Raw genomic sequence first — 19,355 nt, forward strand, 5'->3', positions numbered from 1 at the left:
AGAATGAACCACGAGCTCGCTAGGCTCTTCGGCGAACCCAGTATCCAGAAGGTTGCGAAAGCCGGAAGGGTGCGCTGGGCAGGGCATGTTGCAAGACTACCGGACAACAATCCTGCAAAGATGGTGTTCGCGTCGAATCCGGTTGGCACAAGAAGGCGAGGAGCACAGCGAGCGAGGTGGCTTGATCAGGTGCAACAAGATCTGGAGAACGTGGGCCAAAATCGAAGTTGGAGAGACACAGCCATGGACCGAGTAAATTGGCGTAACATCGTTAACGAGGTTTTATCAAATTAATTGATGTAATACCATCTAAATAAATAATAGAAACTCCTCTGCGAGGCAAAGAGGAGGCTATTTTGCCGTTTTTATGAGGAGAAAAAAATAAACTCAAAATTTTCAACACAGATCCTCAAGCGATTCGAGTGAGAGTGCAGAAAAACGCGAGGATTTTTTCGGACACTCTCTCTCTCTCTCGTTGCGATGCTCACCATCACTCACACTTCAAACGAACTCTCGAGTCTGCCGCCCGAACAGACAGTCCTCGGGGAGTTGTGAGAGCACCCTTTTTTGATGGAATTTAACTCGGTTTTTTTTTGTGCTGCATCTTCCTCGCTCATTTTTCGTTGCCTCGCTGCTTAGCATTTTTTGGCTCCCTCGCCAAGAGGCACTGGCAGCACGCTGCTCTAGAGTATTTCACCGAACTCTGATGATGTTGAGGAGAATTATCAAGCCTGCTTCAAACTCGCACAGCAAAGTAGAGGAGTTTCATTTCAAAACTGGCAAATTTGTCACCATAACGCTTTTGCTTGACTTCAATCAATTGGCGCACCAAAATTTGACACGATTGCTTTCAATCATTCTGTCGCCACTGAGCTATAATCAGCTTTGTTAAAAATGTTAATATATTCCGCTAGCTTGGAAAAAAAATCCAAGGTTATCGTTGGTACGCGTGATGGATACTAAAACACCAACCACAAACAAGCTTACCCTATTGAGATAGTTGATGTATACACCCCTAAGCTCTTCTTCGGTTGTGGCAAGTTCAGTATTGGGACTATTGGGTGGAGATTTAGGACTTCCACGGGGGGAATCTCGCCGCGAACTGGTCAGCGATGCAACTCGGCTGGATTCCTTGGATTCCCGTTGAGCTTCTCGTAGCAGTCTTAGATACTCTTCCACCGAGGTGAATGGCAACGGAGTTGTTCGATCGGGACTCTTGGGACATGTGTTTGTGCTTGAAGAAAGTTCGATCCATGATTCTGAAATGAAACAGTATGGAGGACAATTGATTAGATATTGTTTGTAATCAATAAAAAGTTTAAGATTGAGATATTTCATAGAACAAACATTTCAGATTGATGATAAACACAAACTTGCCAGCATCTTAGTTAATCTTGTTATGAATCATAATTCAACAGGGTGCAAACGTAGCTGTAATGCTTTTAAAATGAACGCTTCTCAGTATGTATCAGGATCTATTTATACCTTAGAATTAGATTTTAGATAAGAAAATTATAACGTCCATATTTGTAAACTACAGCAAAAGATGCCCTTCTATTAATGTTAAAATTCACGTCTATTAAGCTTGAAAAACCTTCTTTTAATAATAACTATTACTCAATATTGAAATCTTTGGTTTCAGTTAGATTAATTAGATTTTTATTTTTCAGATATTGCGTTATCGATATCGGATGATATTTACAAACACGTATGATAATATAGGGTCAAAGTAACTTGATCCCTCAGCCACAGTGTTAAAGTCGAGTTCCTCCCTTCTACTAGTTTGTTTACATTCAGTGATTCCAAGGCTAAAACGCCGGTCTGGGAACCTGATGCCGAATAACTTATTACATGTACTGCACTGCTGGCATTCTGTCGTCGGTGCTCGTAAATACACTTCACGTAAAGACGATCAAACGTGATAGTGCGCAGTTTGCATACCTGTCCCGTCATCATATGGCTTCACGTAGCAGTTTGTTCTTCCTCATACGCAATGATGACTTTATTTATAGATCAGTACTAGTATTTTGATAATAAAAATAGATAAGTCACAATCATTTGCTTTTTCTAATTTCTTTTCGGATCGCTTTGAATTTGGCAGAACTTGACAGTTACAAAGATCTTAGCCTGGTTTTTATTCCTTATCACACTTCCGCAAATAGTTACTGAGAGCTTTCTTTGCCATATATTTTTCAACAAATTCGAATTATTTATTATTTTTCTCAAATTCATTTTACCATGAGTCATGTTTTGTTTACCAAACTATATTTGACCTAAAATACCTGAAATCGAGTCCCAACCTATTGATAGTACCACCTCTATGACTATCTCAGTCACCCTCAGTCGTTTCAAGTTTGCTTCCAACTTTGGAAATACGTACTATCTAAATATATTTTTGAATTGACCGACATTTTTAGACAAAGAGCTGAACCATCTACTCCACTTTCACCCGGTGCCGCCTCGTTCTACGATTGTTGCTGTCTACTGTTCAGTACTATAGTGGGTGTTTTAAATAGCTAGGTGCATCGTACCGGCAAATTGTAAATAGCTTCAATGATTGGTAAGGGTACTCATTCATTCATGCAACCGTATAGAAACATCGTTGTAGACTTATTGCCTTGAACCTGACCTAGGTTACCGCTGGTTGTCAAGTATTCTATCAGCTATTTTTACGTTACGTTTTTGGCATTGCAATTGAAAAGTTGTATTTGCACAATTGGATTCGATTTTCCCTATGGTAATATATGGTCAAGGTTTTATTGAAAAGCCTGAAGTACCAAACATAATTATTATTGGTATCAGGTAACGGGTATCTAAATGTTGGCTCCAGATACACGTTTTAATTGGTAGAATTGTAGTACCGCCAAATTTGATCCTTTTAAATCACAGCTTTACTGCACTTCCTAAGGAAGTCGTCACTATAACTTTTACGTCATAAGTGACAGGTTCTGCATATAGATGGTTTGAAAGCTATTTAACTGATAGAACCCAACGGACTGCTTTCAATGATTCTGTTTCGAGCCCCGTGGTGAACAGCCTTGGCGTACCACAGGGGAGTGTATTAGGGCCCGTTTTATTCATTATGTATATAAATGACATGCGACGAGTTTTACGTTTTTGTGATATTAATCTTTTTGCAGATGATACCGTGATATTCATTGCGGCTAAAAATCTTGATGATGCCGTTGCACATATGAATGCAGATTTACGTTCTCTGAGTAGATGGTTGAAGTACAAACAGTTGAAATTGAATATAAGTAAAACTAAATTTATGTTGATATCGCGGAATCGAACAAATATAGACGTCTCAATACAAATTGATGATGAGACAATTGATCGCGTGCGCGAAATTAAATATCTTGGCGTGATTATTGATGACAGATTAAAGTTCGACGCTCACATCGACAATGTTATCAAGAAAATAGCCAAGAAGTATGGAATTCTCTGCCGATTAAAAAACGATTTAACGATTGCTAGTAAAATACATTTGTACAAATCAATCATCTCTCCACATCTGGAGTTTTGCGCTTCCATTTTGTTTTTAGCAAATGAAACACAAATATCGAGAATGCAGCGTTTGCAAAATAAAATAATGCGTTTGATTTTGAGATGCAACAGATTCACTTCCTCGTCTTTCTTATTAGATGCTCTTCAGTGGTTATCGGTGAAGCAAAGAATTGTATTCTTGACGATGGTGTTCATTTTTAAAGTAATTAACGGTTTATTGCCTCGATATTTGTGTGATCGAATTGAAAGAGGAAGTGACATTCATAGATATAATACTAGAAACGCGACTGAATTAAGAACACCACAGTTTTTGTACGGTGCATCACAAAACTCTTTGTTTTTTAAAGGAATAAATGTTTTCAATTCGATGCCTATACACATCAAACATGCTGCAACTCTATCACAGTTTAAGAGACTATGTATTTCACACGTCAAAGCTGCCTTCTGAACAGCTACATGTTAACTTTTTTGTACTTGACTAATACTGTATCTTGACGAAGTTTTGTCTAACGGATATTTTGTATTGACTATATTGTAAAATATGTTTAATAATTATTGGGGCACTAATAAACTACGATGTTCACCTCGATGATGATGATGGATTTTTTTATATATTGACGTAGTTATAGTTTATTCCTTTTTATGTGTAGTCTACGGAGGTTTGAGTCCCGCGCGCGGTACACAGGTATAAACGACTGTTTGATTACTTATCATTTGAATTGACAATTTAGGCTGTTGGTGGATGCTATGCATTAGTAGTAAGTTTTCTGGTTGAATGTCGGAAATTTCTTGAAAATTCAAATGTTTCCGATAGTTTTGACATCATCGGCGGGGTTATCAATTCTGGCAATGTTTTGGATTTTGTTGAACTTTCTTGATCACTATTAAAACTTATGAAAAGTGTGGTTGAGACCAACAGATTTTTTACCATTTTTTTTTTGCTGTATAGTATGGGAACTTGTAATGTTGTTTATATCTGTTGAAATAATCAGACCGTTTATTGTTTGCAAATCTGGTTAACATTGATCATAATTAATTATCTTAAAGATATATCGTCTCGCTCAAACCTTTGTAGGGGTATGTGGTGGGACCATCATCATCATCATCACAATCTTACGGATGGGGTTCGATCCCAGGTCCTCGGCGTGAGAGGCATGTGTTCTAACCACTACACAAGACACATGACAGAAAACAGGGGTGAAATTCCTTGAAGGGAGAAAAACGCACTAGCGAAATGAGAGCTCCGTATCATAATGGGTTTTCTAATATTACCCTCAAAAAAGTGCTGCAAAACTGTAACTATAAATAAAGTTTATAGTTCCACATCTCTATGGCTTAAGAATAACAGAATATCCTGAGGATACGCAATATTTATGATATTTTCAGGAAACATCACAAATGAGTAATATTTTTTATTCATGCATTTAAAAATTCAAATTCAGTGATGAGTTTGAAGGTCCAAATTTGTTGGGATACCCAGGGCATTTCGAAATGGAACCTGAAACCATCACACAATTTTGCACACCTTCAATCTTTGCTCCTATCAGACTTGTGAGCTTCCCGGGAAGGCTTTACTCGTCCATGATTTTCCATAGTTCTACGTGGTCGATACTGCCGCCTTGAACAGTAAAGTACTGTAAAGATTTGGCCCGTTGTCGATCGGCCGTCAACGAAGCCGGCTTATTAACTTCCTACGAACTCGTTTACTACAGATGACAGGCGACGGAAGATAATCTGTGCCTATAAGCCCTCTCCGAGCCCATCTTTATGAGTTCAGCTCATATACCATCCTTACCAGCAGCATTGTTGTTCAGTCTATAACGTTCCACGTTCTGCCGGGTCCCTTGCTGCAGCATGACCGGGCCCGCTGCATTCTTCTTCTCCAGAATCTGCCTACATTCCTCGTCAAAACAATCGTCAAAACAATGTAGCACGTAAAATACGGCTAAAGGTTTTACGTCTCCTGTTTCGTTCCCTGGCTCAAGAAACAGACGGCTTTAGCGCCACCTCCGAAGAGGACCGTCTGTCGAGTTATGTTTGCCCGGCAAGAAACCCAACCTCAGGGCGGGTTTGTTTTATAAGAGTCCAAATAGCAATTTAGGAAACGATACAGAAAACTCAAAGGTATAGTGGATCGAGATTTCTCAGTTATAGAGGTCGCTTTAAGCGATTCTCAAAAAATAGTTGATGCTGACCGTCGTTCTACCGACACAAAAAGACACCACTCACGAGTATCATCACTGGAAGAACTCACTAATTCAAATTTCCCAGTCCGCTTCAGACACGTGAGTGGAGAGACTGATTTCCCAGGCAGTCTATCCTGGCGCACAAAAAAACAGAAATAGAAACAGGTAGAACGACGCGAAACGTGAGAAATCTCGAAGACCAAAAACTGTTACAGGGAAAGCTCTAAGATACTACAAAAATACATAATTTGGTTGAGAACAGCAAAATCATTTAAAAATTTATTGAAATTTGATAACCTAGGTTTTTATTCAAAATTGTGTGTTCCTTTCCTCTTCATTTATCTTCCTAGCTTCCCCTAATGTATGTGCAGATTTCTAATCTGATTCTATCGACATTTATCGATCATCTTCTTCTTTCCGAGCTGTGTGGAGGTTTAACGCATGCGCATGGTTAGTTTGGTTTGGCTTGTACTCACGGACCCTTTTTGCTGTGATGAATGCCGCCGGCAAAGCAGAAACGACGGTCGTTCAATGGGCTGGCAAAGCAGAAGGGCCGGACGAAGAATGCGACGGCAAAGTAGAAGTCCAGATTTAGCACATCGATGATGGTGCCACGGTGTGCTGGAACACACATATTATCGAACTTGCATGAACCTCCGATCTTTTTTCACTAAAAGTTAGCCTTTATAGTCAAGAAAAGCTTGCGGAATATTAAAAAATCTTTCATCGGCAAAAAATTGAAAAAAGTCGATTTTTGTATTTTTACCCTTCTCCCATATATGAGTTCATAGGAGAATATTAGAGTTACACTAATTTTGATGCATTGCAATAGCTCAAAGACTTATTTGATATACCTTGATCACGAATCGATTACAAGACGTTTCAAATTTAGCATAATTTCTACCACCATACACAAGGTGACCAGCCCATGGTGGTATGCCGTTTATTAACGACATCGCATTTTAACATAAATTTATTAAGGTAAACATACTACAACTTATCAAGTTTTAATCAATGTTTCCTATTCTACAGAATAATTGAAATCATTGGAGTTCGTTATTGAACATGAAGCTTTTTTAAGATAACAGACAATTGTATAATTACATGCAACCATTAAAATAAACCGCCATACAATTATATAGGGCAATGTACTGTTTAAATTTTGTATGGTATGTTCACATCTAGCTGGTCTTGTTATTCACATTTGTTTTGATTGAAAGATGGAGGAAGATTCTACGTAAACCTGTATACGGTATGTCTACATCCAAAACAAGAACGCATACAAATATTGTAAAATATCGTTACATATACAGGGTTTATACAGAAAATGTAAGATGTGAAAATAAAAAAAAAAACTATGATAGTCTTATATTTCTTGTATGAGTAACAATATTATATAATACTTGTAAAGTTGTCATGCAGATTTAAATGGAAATCTTGCAGCCGCTGGTTGGGTGCGTTTGCTAAAACCTCACATCATTAACGTATCCCTAGTTACATTCATATACTTAAAACTAAATACATACCATCAAACGGGGTAACTTTGATAGTTTTTTTTTAGAGAAAATCTAAATATTTAATTTTTTATTTGTAAAACAAGCACTGGTTTGTTAGTTATCGATTGCACATGAAAGATTGCATAACGGTTCGATCTTAATGAATCTATAGTTTTTCATATAATCGAAAGTCAGTTTTTGGTAATGGGGTAACATTGATAATGAGTAGATAAGCACATGAAAATCCAAAACAAACTATTGTTTGACATCATCACTGTTTGAATTGGATTGGAGAATGTTAACCTTCCAGTCGTCGTGCGGTTTGCCACCGTCAGAACCACCACGCTGCTGTTGGGAACGAAGAGCGAGGTTTTTCCACCAGTGTTGTACAGAATACAACAGCGCGACGACTGAAGTGTTAAAAGAAAAACTGGTGTCGAAAAAGGATTTATTGATTCTTGATTTTGAGATATGAATTAAATTGCTTAGGCGGGCGGTCTTACCCCGTCTTCCCCTACCGGAAGAGGGTGAGCTGGACAGCCCCTCTTGAGCGCTGCTGAAGTACAGTGAAGGCAGTCATCAATTATGCCGCTGAGAGCAACACTGGATTCTTGGGATGGAGTCTGTAGCATGGTCACTTTTTTGTAAATATTATTTAAAGATTTATTCAATATAAATATAGATGTACATAAATTGTTATATAATTATATTGTTTTTTTTTCATGTTCTTCAATGTTAATTTATTATTCGTGTTAATTTATTTTTCGTGTTAATCATATATTATTTCATTGTCAAAATTAACAAATTCATTAGTTCACTTAAATATATGCGATATTCAATATCACAGTTCAAAATGAAATGCATTTTTCCAAAACCGCATACAAAACTTGCATACAAGTCGCCTTCCACTAATACTATATCAAATAAAAGTCCCTGTCGCCTTACACACTACACCACGAAACACGAATAAGCCTAAGGTTCAAAGTTCAAGCCCGAACTTTAACGATCGTTATAAATAGATCGGAGTCCAAAAATAGACGGAACGATACACTCTGAGAAGTAATCATGTTCAAGTCATTACCAAGAACATATAGCTTTTTGGCTCCATCCCATTACCCCGAACGCCATTACCCCGAACGCCACTACCCCGAATGGGTCACTACCCCGAAAGCCATTACCCCGAATGGGTCATTACCCCGAACGCCACTACCCCGAATGAGCCATTACCCCGAATAGTATAAGATACAGTACAGTATCTTGTTTTGCGTGCAAATATGCGTCTCTTATGAAGGATGGTAATTAATGGCACGTAAAATTCGTCGGTAAAATGTTCATCATATATTTTCCCTTCTTTTATATGCCAGCTATTCTTTCGAAATATCTTGATGCCAACTATATTCTTCTCATTCTTTCTGAGACAGTGCCTGTTTATCAGCTCAGTGGGCACCTTCGCAATTCAAGGGTTCATTCACAAACTTCATTTCGCCGAAAATTGCCATTTTTAACACCTACCCACCCCCTCGTACTTTTTTTTGTATGGAAATTCTACATATTGTGAATGGGCTGTAACATTTTGAGGACAACCACCCACAAACTTTTTTGCTCCCTTCAGCGTTACGAAATTTGTGAATGGGCTTTAATAAAATTAGCCTTTTATTGACTGAAAGGAATTCGAATCCATAACTCTCAATATGGTGTTGCTTGACAGATGCGTAATCACCGGTATTTGGACTTGTTATTGGTGGTGTTCATATTTCAATTTTGTTTTTAAACAAATATTTTTCTTTCTTATGAATAAAGGTTGTGTCCTAGCATCACGTTGTTACAGTGATCATTCACGTCATAGCTGCAAACATTTCACCAGAAATTTGCCCTTCTTTTTTAAATAGGCTGTTCTTTCACGATTTTGTTGGATAAGCTAGTCACTAATATTTCCATATAGAACAGCTTTTTATAAACGAATATATCTTGAAGGAATTCACTAAAGTGATTCCTGCTATAATTCTTATCGGAAATTTTCCCTTTCTTTTATCTTCTTGTATTAAAACAGACATGTTTCTTATGGATTTACTCACCACTCTTCTGCCATCATCATTTCTTCGTTATCTTGAATAAAAAAAATATTTTTTTCTGGTTATCTCACAGAAATTCAAATTAATGATCCCACAAATCAACAAAAGTTCTTACTGTAGCGTCAATCAGAGGCCGCCGATTTTTCTAACATGTACAAGTGTACAAGTGTGATAGCGGAACGGTCGTCTATTAGGTTAGTTTTTAGGCGGGTTCCATAGAACAACACTTGCAGCGACTATCTCAGGGTGAACTTCCATTACCATCGTTTACGAAACAAAATCTTTAAGAAGATCTTAATCTTAATTCCCGACACCTATAAAAATGAGTAAAAGAAGTGGCTACCGACGTCCAATAAGAGACTTAACTACATCCTAATTTTGTGCATATTATAGCTATCCTTCTCATAATAAATTCACCCTTCTTTTCGAAATAGGCTGTTCTTCAGAGCATTGCAATGTGGCTGTGTGAATCTTCCCAAAAGGACAAAAGGACAAGAGGACAAAACTTAGTGTGTAAAAATTATTTGCTGAACAACTAGCTGCTTTTTTATCTTCTAATATTTGAAAAATACATTTTTGACCCAAACTCATGAAATACTCAAAAGGAATCGTACAATTATCTCCCCACCCTCTAACTAGAATATGTCTCAAAATGTTATCCATTCGGGGTAATGGCGTTCGGGGTAGTGACCCATTCGGGGTAGTGGCGTTCGGGGTAATGACCCATTCGGGGTAATGGATTTCGGGGTAATGGCGTTCGGGGTAGTGGCATTCGGGGTAGTGGCGTTCGGGGTAGTGTCATAGAATCAGCTTTTTTCCATAATGCTTTCCATATAGCTCTTATTTAGAAATCGTATAGATAGCGTTCATTATGAAAATCACATACCTTTTAAGCATAAAGACGATGGATATGGAATCCAATGGAAGCTGGTGTTATAGACAGAATCATATACATTTCATCCAAAATAAATATAGATAATAATTGGTTCTTTAATAAAACTAAAATAATTTTTAAATGGCATTTACTACGTGATTATTTGAAAAAATATATCTCAAAAATAAAAATACGCTAGAGTAGTACATTTTAAAATTATTTATTTGATATAACGTATTAGAATCCACGTAAATGATTTCTTCTTTGACATGCTTTGAGAGGGACCAAATACTTCCCCAGTCTTCAAATCTTTCATCATCCGGGTATCCGGATCCACTACCTAACCATCTCATAGTTACTACTGGAACCTGAAGCAAAGTTATTTTTGTTGTAGGATGGTCGGTATAAAAATCTAAAACAATGGAACCATGTTAACAAAATTTAAGCACAAAACTAACTGCCGAATAAAACATCTCACCTAGATATCGTCAAACAGAACTTTAGAAAGTTCTCAGTTGTATAGAATGAGCAGCGAATTTCTTCAGCGAGCAAGGTAAATGCTCGCAATAATGGTTTCACATTCTGAAATATGTACATAAAACTATATAATTATTGAAAAGCTTATATGTACCAGCTTACCGTTATAAATTTGCAAAAGCTCGTCGTTAAACCAAAATCTGCGACCAGATTGTATGCAGTGGCCGCCATCGTAGTACTAAATATAAACAGATTTGTTTTCACAATATAAAATCATATAACATGTATCTGATTTTTCAATTACCGAATGGGTAAACGATATCCAATAAGTTATATGTGAAATTCAAACGGCTTCCATATGGTTATTATTTAAACCTCGTTGGACCTTCATATAGTCTTTATTGGGTGTTAATAAAACCTATCAAATATGAATTCTGATGCGTGTATATGATTTTCCAGATAAATATAATAGGATTAATTGGCTCAGTGTAGGCATGATCAAAATATATCACAGGTGTTATATTTGTAAAAACTAATTGTTTTCTTGGTGCTTGAAAAAGTGTTGTCTTATCACGATTTTTTTTAGCGACGGGGTAAAACCGCCCACCCACGGGGTAAAAGCGACCACCACGATTTTTGTACACAGTTTTGCAAAAAAATATATCAGTTCCCTGTGAATCTAAAACATATAATGTTTTATGAAAGGCGACAAGTTAGATTGTGAGAACTTTCGAGCGATCACCATTCTAAATGCGGCCTACAAAGTACTATCCCAGATCATCTTCCGTCGTCTGTCACCTGTAGTAAACGAGTTCGTGGGAAGTTATCAAGCCGGCTTCGTTGACGGCCGATCGACAACGGACCAGATCTTTACTGTACGGCAAATCCTCCAAAAATGTCGTGAATACCAGGTCCCAACGCATCACCTTTTCATTGATTTCAAGGCGGCATACGACAGTATCGACCGCGTAGAGCTATGGAAAATCATGGACGAAAACAGCTTTCCCGGGAAGCTCACGAGACTGATAAGAGCAACGATGGAAGGTGTGCAAAATTGTGTGAAGGTTTCAGGCGAACACTCCAGTTCGTTTGGATCCCACCGGGGACTACGACAAGGTGATGGACTTTCGTGCCTGTTGTTCAATATTGCGCTAGAAGGTGTTATGCGGAGAGCCGGGCTTAACAGCCGGGGTACGATTTTTACGAGATCCAGTCAATTTGTTTGCTTCGCGGATGATATGGACATCGTCGGCCGAACATTTGAAAAGGTGGCAGACCTGTACACCCGCCTGAAACGCGAGGCAGCAAAAGTTGGACTGGTGGTGAATGCGGCCAAGACAAAGTACATGCTAGCTGGTGGGGCCGAGCGCGACAGGGCTCGCCTAGGTAGCAGTGTTACGATAGACGGGGATACGTTCGAAGTGGTCGACGAGTTCGTCTACCTTGGATCCTTGCTGACGGCTGACAATAACGTTAGCCGTGAAATACGGAGGCGCATCATCAGTGGAAGTCGGGCCTACTATGGCCTCCAGAAGAAGCTGCGGTCAAAAAAGATTCACGCCCGCACCAAATGTACCATGTACAAAACGCTCATAAGGCCGGTAGTCCTCTACGGGCATGAAACGTGGACGATGCTCGAGGAGGACTTGCAAGCACTTGGAGTTTTCGAACGTCGGGTGCTTAGGACGATCTTCGGCGGTGTGCAGGAGAACGGTGTGTGGCGGCGAAGGATGAACCACGAGCTCGCCCAACTCTACGGCGAACCCAGTATCCAGAAGGTGGCCAAAGCTGGAAGGATACGATGGGCAGGGCATGTTGCAAGAATGCCGGACAGCAACCCTGCAAAGATGGTATTCGCTTCGGATCCGGTTGGTACAAGAAGGCGTGGAGCGCAGCGAGCTAGGTGGGCGGATCAAGTGCGTATCGATTTGGCGAGCGTGGGGCAGAACCGAGGATGGAGAGATGCGGCCACGAACCGAGTATTGTGGCGTGAAATTGTTGATTCAGTGTTATCTGTGTAGATGTTAACTAAATAAATGAAATGAATGTTTTATGAACTCCACATTGCTTAACGGGGATATTAAACTATTTTTAGGCTTAATTAACTCAAAAAACTTAGATATATACTTATCATACCCTTGAAACACCCATATTTCGGAAAATATGCGTATTTGGTTTGTATTTTTAACAAGATTGATTTCATTTTACTCGAAAAGTAATATACAACGTAGTTACAATTTTCAAAGTGGTTTAGACATTTTATTTGGTATAAATTAGGGGTGGCGGTCTTACCCCATTAACAGTGGTCGGTTTTACCCCGCTTACGCAATTTTCACAACTTTGGACATATTTCAAAGCTAAATATTTAGAATTTCACTTCATTGAAGCATATTTCACATTTCTGTTAAAGCATGGATGGGTAATTTGTTATGTTTTTACAACAAAATCCCTTCCGAAATCCCTAAGTGAGCATCTTGTAAATTTAGATCAAATTCAATATCGACGAGCATTTATTTTTGATATTTGATGTGAAAATTACAATATAAATATCACCCTAAATGGTTCGGAATGTCAAAAATCGTGTGTTTATGGAAAGTGCTTGGTGAACTTTTAAGAAAACTGCCATTTTAATGCCAAACTGAAGGTGGTCCGTCTTACCCCGGCGGGCGCTCTTACTCCGTCTTCCCCTAATGCAGCCTCGAGGGCTGTGCGTATGCAGTTGCGACTTCCGGTTGCTTAAGCCACTCCCAGTTTGAAAACCGCTCTCGTTGTGATCGGACGTGTTATTCATCGCGCTTTATTCTCGATCTATTATTCCACTTGTGTTTTGTTTTCGTGATCTCCTATCGTTGTTGCAGCATCGATCTAGCACCGGCGGCCGCTGGTCAAAAACGGAATAGTTCCACAGTAGTATCAAACGACTTGGAGCCAAATGGCCCGACCCAGAAACTTCGTCGCCCCTTAACGAATTCCCCGAGCACATCTGCCCTGATTGAGCTTCCCATCATGGATACAACAGACCAACAAAACGCCACGTGCTATTCTATCAGCAACGCTCACAACATCGCCACATCAAATCAGTTTGACATTCTAGCTGGAAATGATACCAACGTGCTGACTATCACGCAAAATAAAAATGCCAAAAAAGGGAAAGAAAAGATTCCGTTGATCACGATTACTTAGACCAACATCCCTGCTGTACAACCCAAGACCACGCCAAGCTCGTTTCCTACCTGAAACAGCGCACCGCTAGTTTTGAATTCTGAGATCACCATCAGAAAGTTGAGGAAAAATTGCGTAAGATAGGCTACAAAAACTAGGTGAGCAAAGGTATTTACCCTATGATATGAACGATTTTCTAAATCATGTTCTACTATTTTGACGTATATGGCAAGTGCAATCAATGCAAACATAATTTTTTGTACGACAAAGAAACAAGTTTTCAATCGTTGGTGTATTATTTGAGACAGATGAAGCATAGGAGTATTATTTTGAGTGAAAAACTCTGGCGGCCATCTTGAATTTTGACGCCATCTTGGTTTTAAGTATTAGAATGTGTATCACCTTGTTAGCACTCAACATGTTGAATTTCAATGCTACTGTTACACTTATTCTTATTCTTGTTCTTCTTTTTCCTGACGTTACGTCCCTACTGGAACAGAGCCAGTCCTTCAGCTTAACTAGCGTTAAAAACAAATTATCAAATACGATTTTTTTACGCTTATTTGCTACCTGAATGATTCTTCTGCACATCTTAGAGTTGAAAAACAGTCAATGGTCTAAAACCATTGATAGAAATGAAAAATCAGTTGAACAGCTGAGATAAGATAAGAAAGATAGAATCTGATTGTTTGTTTTTAACGGAGGCCTCATAATTCAACATGATTAGCACTGAGATTCAAGATGGCCGCCAGATTTTACAACCTCGAAATGATACACCTGCGTTTCGGCATTACGTCCACATTAGAACAAAACCTGCTTCTCATTATTCAATTTCGCTATTTTTCACATGCATGTTGTTGGGCGGCACTAAAAACGATACCATAAAGTATCTCAGAAAATCAAGGATGTGTTTTGCTTCAAAATTTAAGATTTCCATTTTAAATTAATGCACTTTTGTCAATGTTTTACGTTAAAACTACAGATATTACCACAAGACTTACTAATGTCCCAACGCGCAATCTATAAACTTCATTCAATGAACAACAATGCATATGGTAAAAAAAATGTTTGTTTAATACAATCAATTTTTTGGACGGTTTTCATTTATTGAATTTATTTATTTATTAATACTAAATTCAAAGATATGTCGAAGAATTATTCTGTGGTCAGAAATAAAAGAAAATTCCTGTTTAATAACCTGGATTTATAACTAATAAAGCTGAGTGTCAGGCTCGGTTCCAGAAGGGACGTAACGTCTGGAAAATGAAGAATAATAAGACGAAGAGTATACGTAACCTTTTTCTCATTGGTTGCCTCTAAATTCGACATGCTGAGTGCTATCAAGGTGAAAATTAATTCTACTACTTAAAATCAAGATGGCGTCAAAATCCAAGATGGCCGACATTTTTTTTGCAGTCAAAATAATATTCATATTCTTTACTCGACACGAATAAAACACCAAAGGTTGAAAACTTGTCTCTTTGTTGTACAAAAAATGATATTTGTATTGATTGCACTCGCCATATACGTCAAAATCGTAGAACATGATTTAGAAAATCGTTAATTTGATAGGGTAAATACCATTGCTCACCTAGTTTTTGTAGCCTATCTTACGCAATTTTTCCTCAGCTTTTTGAAGTGATCTCAGAATTCAAAACTAGCGGTGCGCTCATGGTGAAAAAAACGATTTTTCTAACAAAATTCAAAATGGCGGCCAAATTCAAAATGGTCGCCTATTTTTTTCATTTTCAAATGAAAGCTATATCCTTTCTCTATACGATGCCACTAAGTTTTCTATGTGTTCTAAGCGAAATATGAGACATATCCCGTGAAGAAATACCCAAGATTTATCAAAAAATGGGCTTTTTCGCAAACTGTTTAGCTAGCTGGCGTACGAGGGGTCCACCAATTTGAGAAAATAGAAAGGACCACCCTTAAGTTTTATCGAAAACTAGCGATCAGTGACATAAAATTGGAATTCTAACGATGGGTGCCGATGGCGGCCTGGTTTCAGCGAGAATTGCTCATAGCAATTCCGAAGCCAAATAAAGACCATTCTGACCATTCGAAACTACCGTCCTATTAGTCTATTGAGCAGTTTAAGTAAAATCTTCGAGAAAGTTTTACTAAACCGACTCAATCAACATATCTCAGAGAACCATATAATTTCAGAAACTCAGTTTGGATTCAGGACTGAGCATTCTACAGTTCACCAATTGCATCGACTAACTAGGAATATAAAAAATAACAGCGAAGTCAAGAAGTCTACTGAACTACTTCTGTTAAACAATGAGAAAGCATTTGATACGGTTTGGCACAAAGGTTTGATTTTCAAAATGATCAATTTGAATTTCCCTACTTATCTGGTAAAATTAATTCATTCCTACATATCAGATCGTGACTTTGTAGTAACGATAGGTTCCGAAACCTCTCAGTTACAAACCGTTCCTGCTGGTGTCCCTCAAGGGAGCGTTTTATCTCCCGTGTTGTATAACGTCTATACACATGATATTCCAGATTTTGGAGGATGTGTACGATATCAATTTGCTGATGTTGATGTAGCCATAACATCGTCATCTAGCGATCCAGTTGAGGTGATTCCAATTATTAGCTTAGACTGACTACACATATCAATGGTTGCTATTCCGTGATTGACCGAAGTCAGTGAAAATGCACAAAGAATCAACTAGAAGTTTGGCTGGGATTGGCCATAATCTTCTTCAATGTGCATAATTCAGTGCCTCTATTTATACAGGGTCAATAACGGCGCCGGCCACGTCCTTGCAGTCAGGTGGGATTGGGGGAAGGAATGTTAGTGTGTAACCTTTGCTATTTGGAGACCGTGTTTGCCTCTGCATCTCCACAAAGGTTACTGGGAGGGATGTTTGTTAATGGGAAGGATCGTTGGGTCACAGGATTCACTTTGATAAGCGATTAGACCATGATAAATAATGATTTGTGAGATATATACATGCTTATTTGTAAATATAATATTTTCATTTGATATGAACAATTTCTATGTAGTGGAAAATTATGCCGACACTTGAGGTGACGAACCATTCAAAGTTTGTTGAACAAATACCTAAATGTAACATTCCTACACCTGTCAGGACGAAAGCATGTGTTATTATATTTTACTTATTTGAAAAGAAACAAAAAACTTGATTGGTTGGAACATCATAGAACACTCTAATTCTTATGCCGACACTTACAGTGGCGAACCATCCAAAGTTTGTTGAATAAAGTGAACTTTTCGCAAGTCTACACTTGTAGTGTCGAACCATTCAAAGTTTTTTTTTTTATTACAAAAATAAAGTAAAAAGAGGTGTTCTGAAAATAAAAAAAAATGTGAAACATAAATAATTCATGAATCAGAGTTTGTGTCGACACTCACAGTGACGAACAATTCATAGTTTGTTGAAAATTCATATTTACGTCCCACAATTGTAACGATTAAATGTGCAGTCATACATATTTTATAGATTAGAAATAGTAGCATGAAACGAGCTCACCAATTGATCCTTTATCCTTTACTGTGCAGCCACAATCCACTCTCAGCCTCACTCGTTTGCTCGGCTATATAAAAACACTCAGAAAAAAAAAAAAAAAAGTCGCGCGACCCGAAAAGGAAAAAAAAAACTTGGCTTTCTTGACGCACTGCCCAGCAGCAAGCGTCAAGGTCAAAGGATCAAAAAGAACTAACCGATCACGCCACTTTTTCACTTACTAGACCGACGCGCGACATGTTTGATCCTGCCCTCGTCGCTGGCCCCCGTAGGAGCAAGCGTCAAGGTCGAAAGATCAGACAGAACTCTATAGACTTTTTAAAGACTTGCATAGATAAAGATTCTAAAACTAAAAACATATATATTACCATTAAATATATTTTATGGAACAAAAATGTCCCAAATTGCATGTCTTTACAACCAGTAAGGTTGTTCGAATTCCCTCATCTCTTGCTAGATAACAGATGGATACAAATTTTGTGAATATGCGTAGTTTTTTTCTTTGCACTGAAGTGACCCGACTAATCGCAAACGTTTTCAGAAGAAACTGAATGTTTGAAAAATGTTCCATCGTGCATAAATTCCAATAATTCTATCTATTCTGCAAAAACAAAGCTATTTTTGAGAAAATGGTTATAACCTGCTTTAAATATGTTTATGAATTGTGCTACAGAATTTCAGTAGGTATTTGATGAAATAATTGTTCAGGAATTGATTAAGAACTACTTCCAAAAATTTAAACGGTAATTCTAAATCAGCCAAAAACTTCTAGAGAGTGTGCAGTGGAGTTCTATAGGAATTGCTCTGAAAATCGTCAAGAGGTTCAGCAATGCTTTGGTAGATTATAACGAAAGTGATCCAACGTTCAGAAATCGTTGGAACCATCACACTCGTGCTGTGTATAGCACGATGCCGCTGGCATTAGATTAGTTCATTGCTTCATCCAAAGATTCTTCAATAATTTTCTGGTAACTCTCTAGGGATGTTCCAGAAAGTTCTCAAGAATTACTCCCAGGAGTGCTCACGAAAATTTGTCCCAGAACATACGCATGGTTGGCCATTGATACATATTTTTAAGAAACCATCCATTGATTCATTGAGAAATGCCAGAGAGAAGTGCTCCATTTGTTTTTCTAACGATTAAAAAAGTTTTCTTAGCAATTATTGCTTTACTTGCAAAAATGGAAGATTTCTCTAATTGCTTCAAAAACTCAACTTATAATATTTCCAAATAAACCATGCTCTTTATCTGAAACCTTCAAGAAGACATGTTGTCACAGTGAGAGGAAAATTGGTCAGATGAAGTTAAGTATCTAGGGCTCATGCTAGATACAAATTTGACTTTCACAAAACCAATTGAGGGCATTCAAGCCAGATGTAACAAATATATAAAATGACTGTATCCACCCATTAACACAAAATTGAAACTTTGTCTTAAGAACAAGTTTACAATCCTCACACAAATTTTCAGGCCAGCGATGTTTTATGCTATTCCAATATGGACTAGCAGTTGTAATACCAGGAAGAAAGCTCTGCAGAGGACTCAAAATAAAATTTTAAAAAATAATGTGAAGCTCCCTCTTTAGTATTGATGAGTTACACAGAATATCCAATGTTGAAACATTGGAACAAATGTCAAATAAAATTATTAACAATTGCCACAAAGATTGCATTGTATGTTTAGGTCAAATTAATTGAAAGCTAATAAATCTTCGTGCTGTTTAGTTGAATACCTATAAGTAGATGAAAAATCGTATTTAGTACTAAACCATTTAATTCCACTATAGTTTGTACTTAATTGAAAGCGTTTGCTACGGCAAATGAAATGTAATACGTTGTTAACAAAACATTAACAAGAGCTTAATATTTTTGTTTAGTTTTACCAAATTAGGATGATAGTGTTTTCTAGCACAAAACACGAGAAGAAATGAATGCAATATTTGAAATGATACTAATAAACGAAAATAATCATTACACACATCATGACTATGATCATTTCAAATTCTTATGATATGATATCCGTAAATGATTGAAAATCATGAATGAGTTGACGAACAGCACTAGCACTAACAGTT

The 19,355-nt window shown here is 37.8% G+C and overlaps 1 protein-coding gene and 1 long non-coding RNA gene across 11 annotated transcripts in view; both read right to left on the reverse strand.

The window, feature by feature from the left end:
• Positions 1 to 19,355, reverse strand: part of LOC5568284 (BCL2/adenovirus E1B 19 kDa protein-interacting protein 3) — a 62,734-nt gene that overhangs the window by 12,297 nt on the left and 31,082 nt on the right. For all 10 annotated transcript variants that reach the window (XM_021853087.1, XM_021853083.1, XM_021853070.1 and 7 more), the window contains one exon: positions 988 to 1,259. In XM_021853087.1, coding sequence (XP_021708779.1) covers positions 988 to 1,259 — 272 coding nt within the window. The remainder of the gene's footprint in view (positions 1 to 987; positions 1,260 to 19,355) is intronic.
• On the reverse strand, positions 10,105 to 11,222 carry LOC110679116. The gene is made up of 2 exons (XR_002502220.1): positions 10,775 to 11,222; positions 10,105 to 10,717 (listed from the first exon to the last, which is right to left on the reverse strand). It is a non-coding gene; the product is annotated as an uncharacterized LOC110679116 (long non-coding RNA).

The sequence above is a fragment of the Aedes aegypti genome, chromosome 1, assembly GCF_002204515.2.
Source record: "Aedes aegypti strain LVP_AGWG chromosome 1, AaegL5.0 Primary Assembly, whole genome shotgun sequence".
Classification (NCBI taxonomy): Eukaryota; Metazoa; Arthropoda; class Insecta; order Diptera; family Culicidae; genus Aedes; species Aedes aegypti.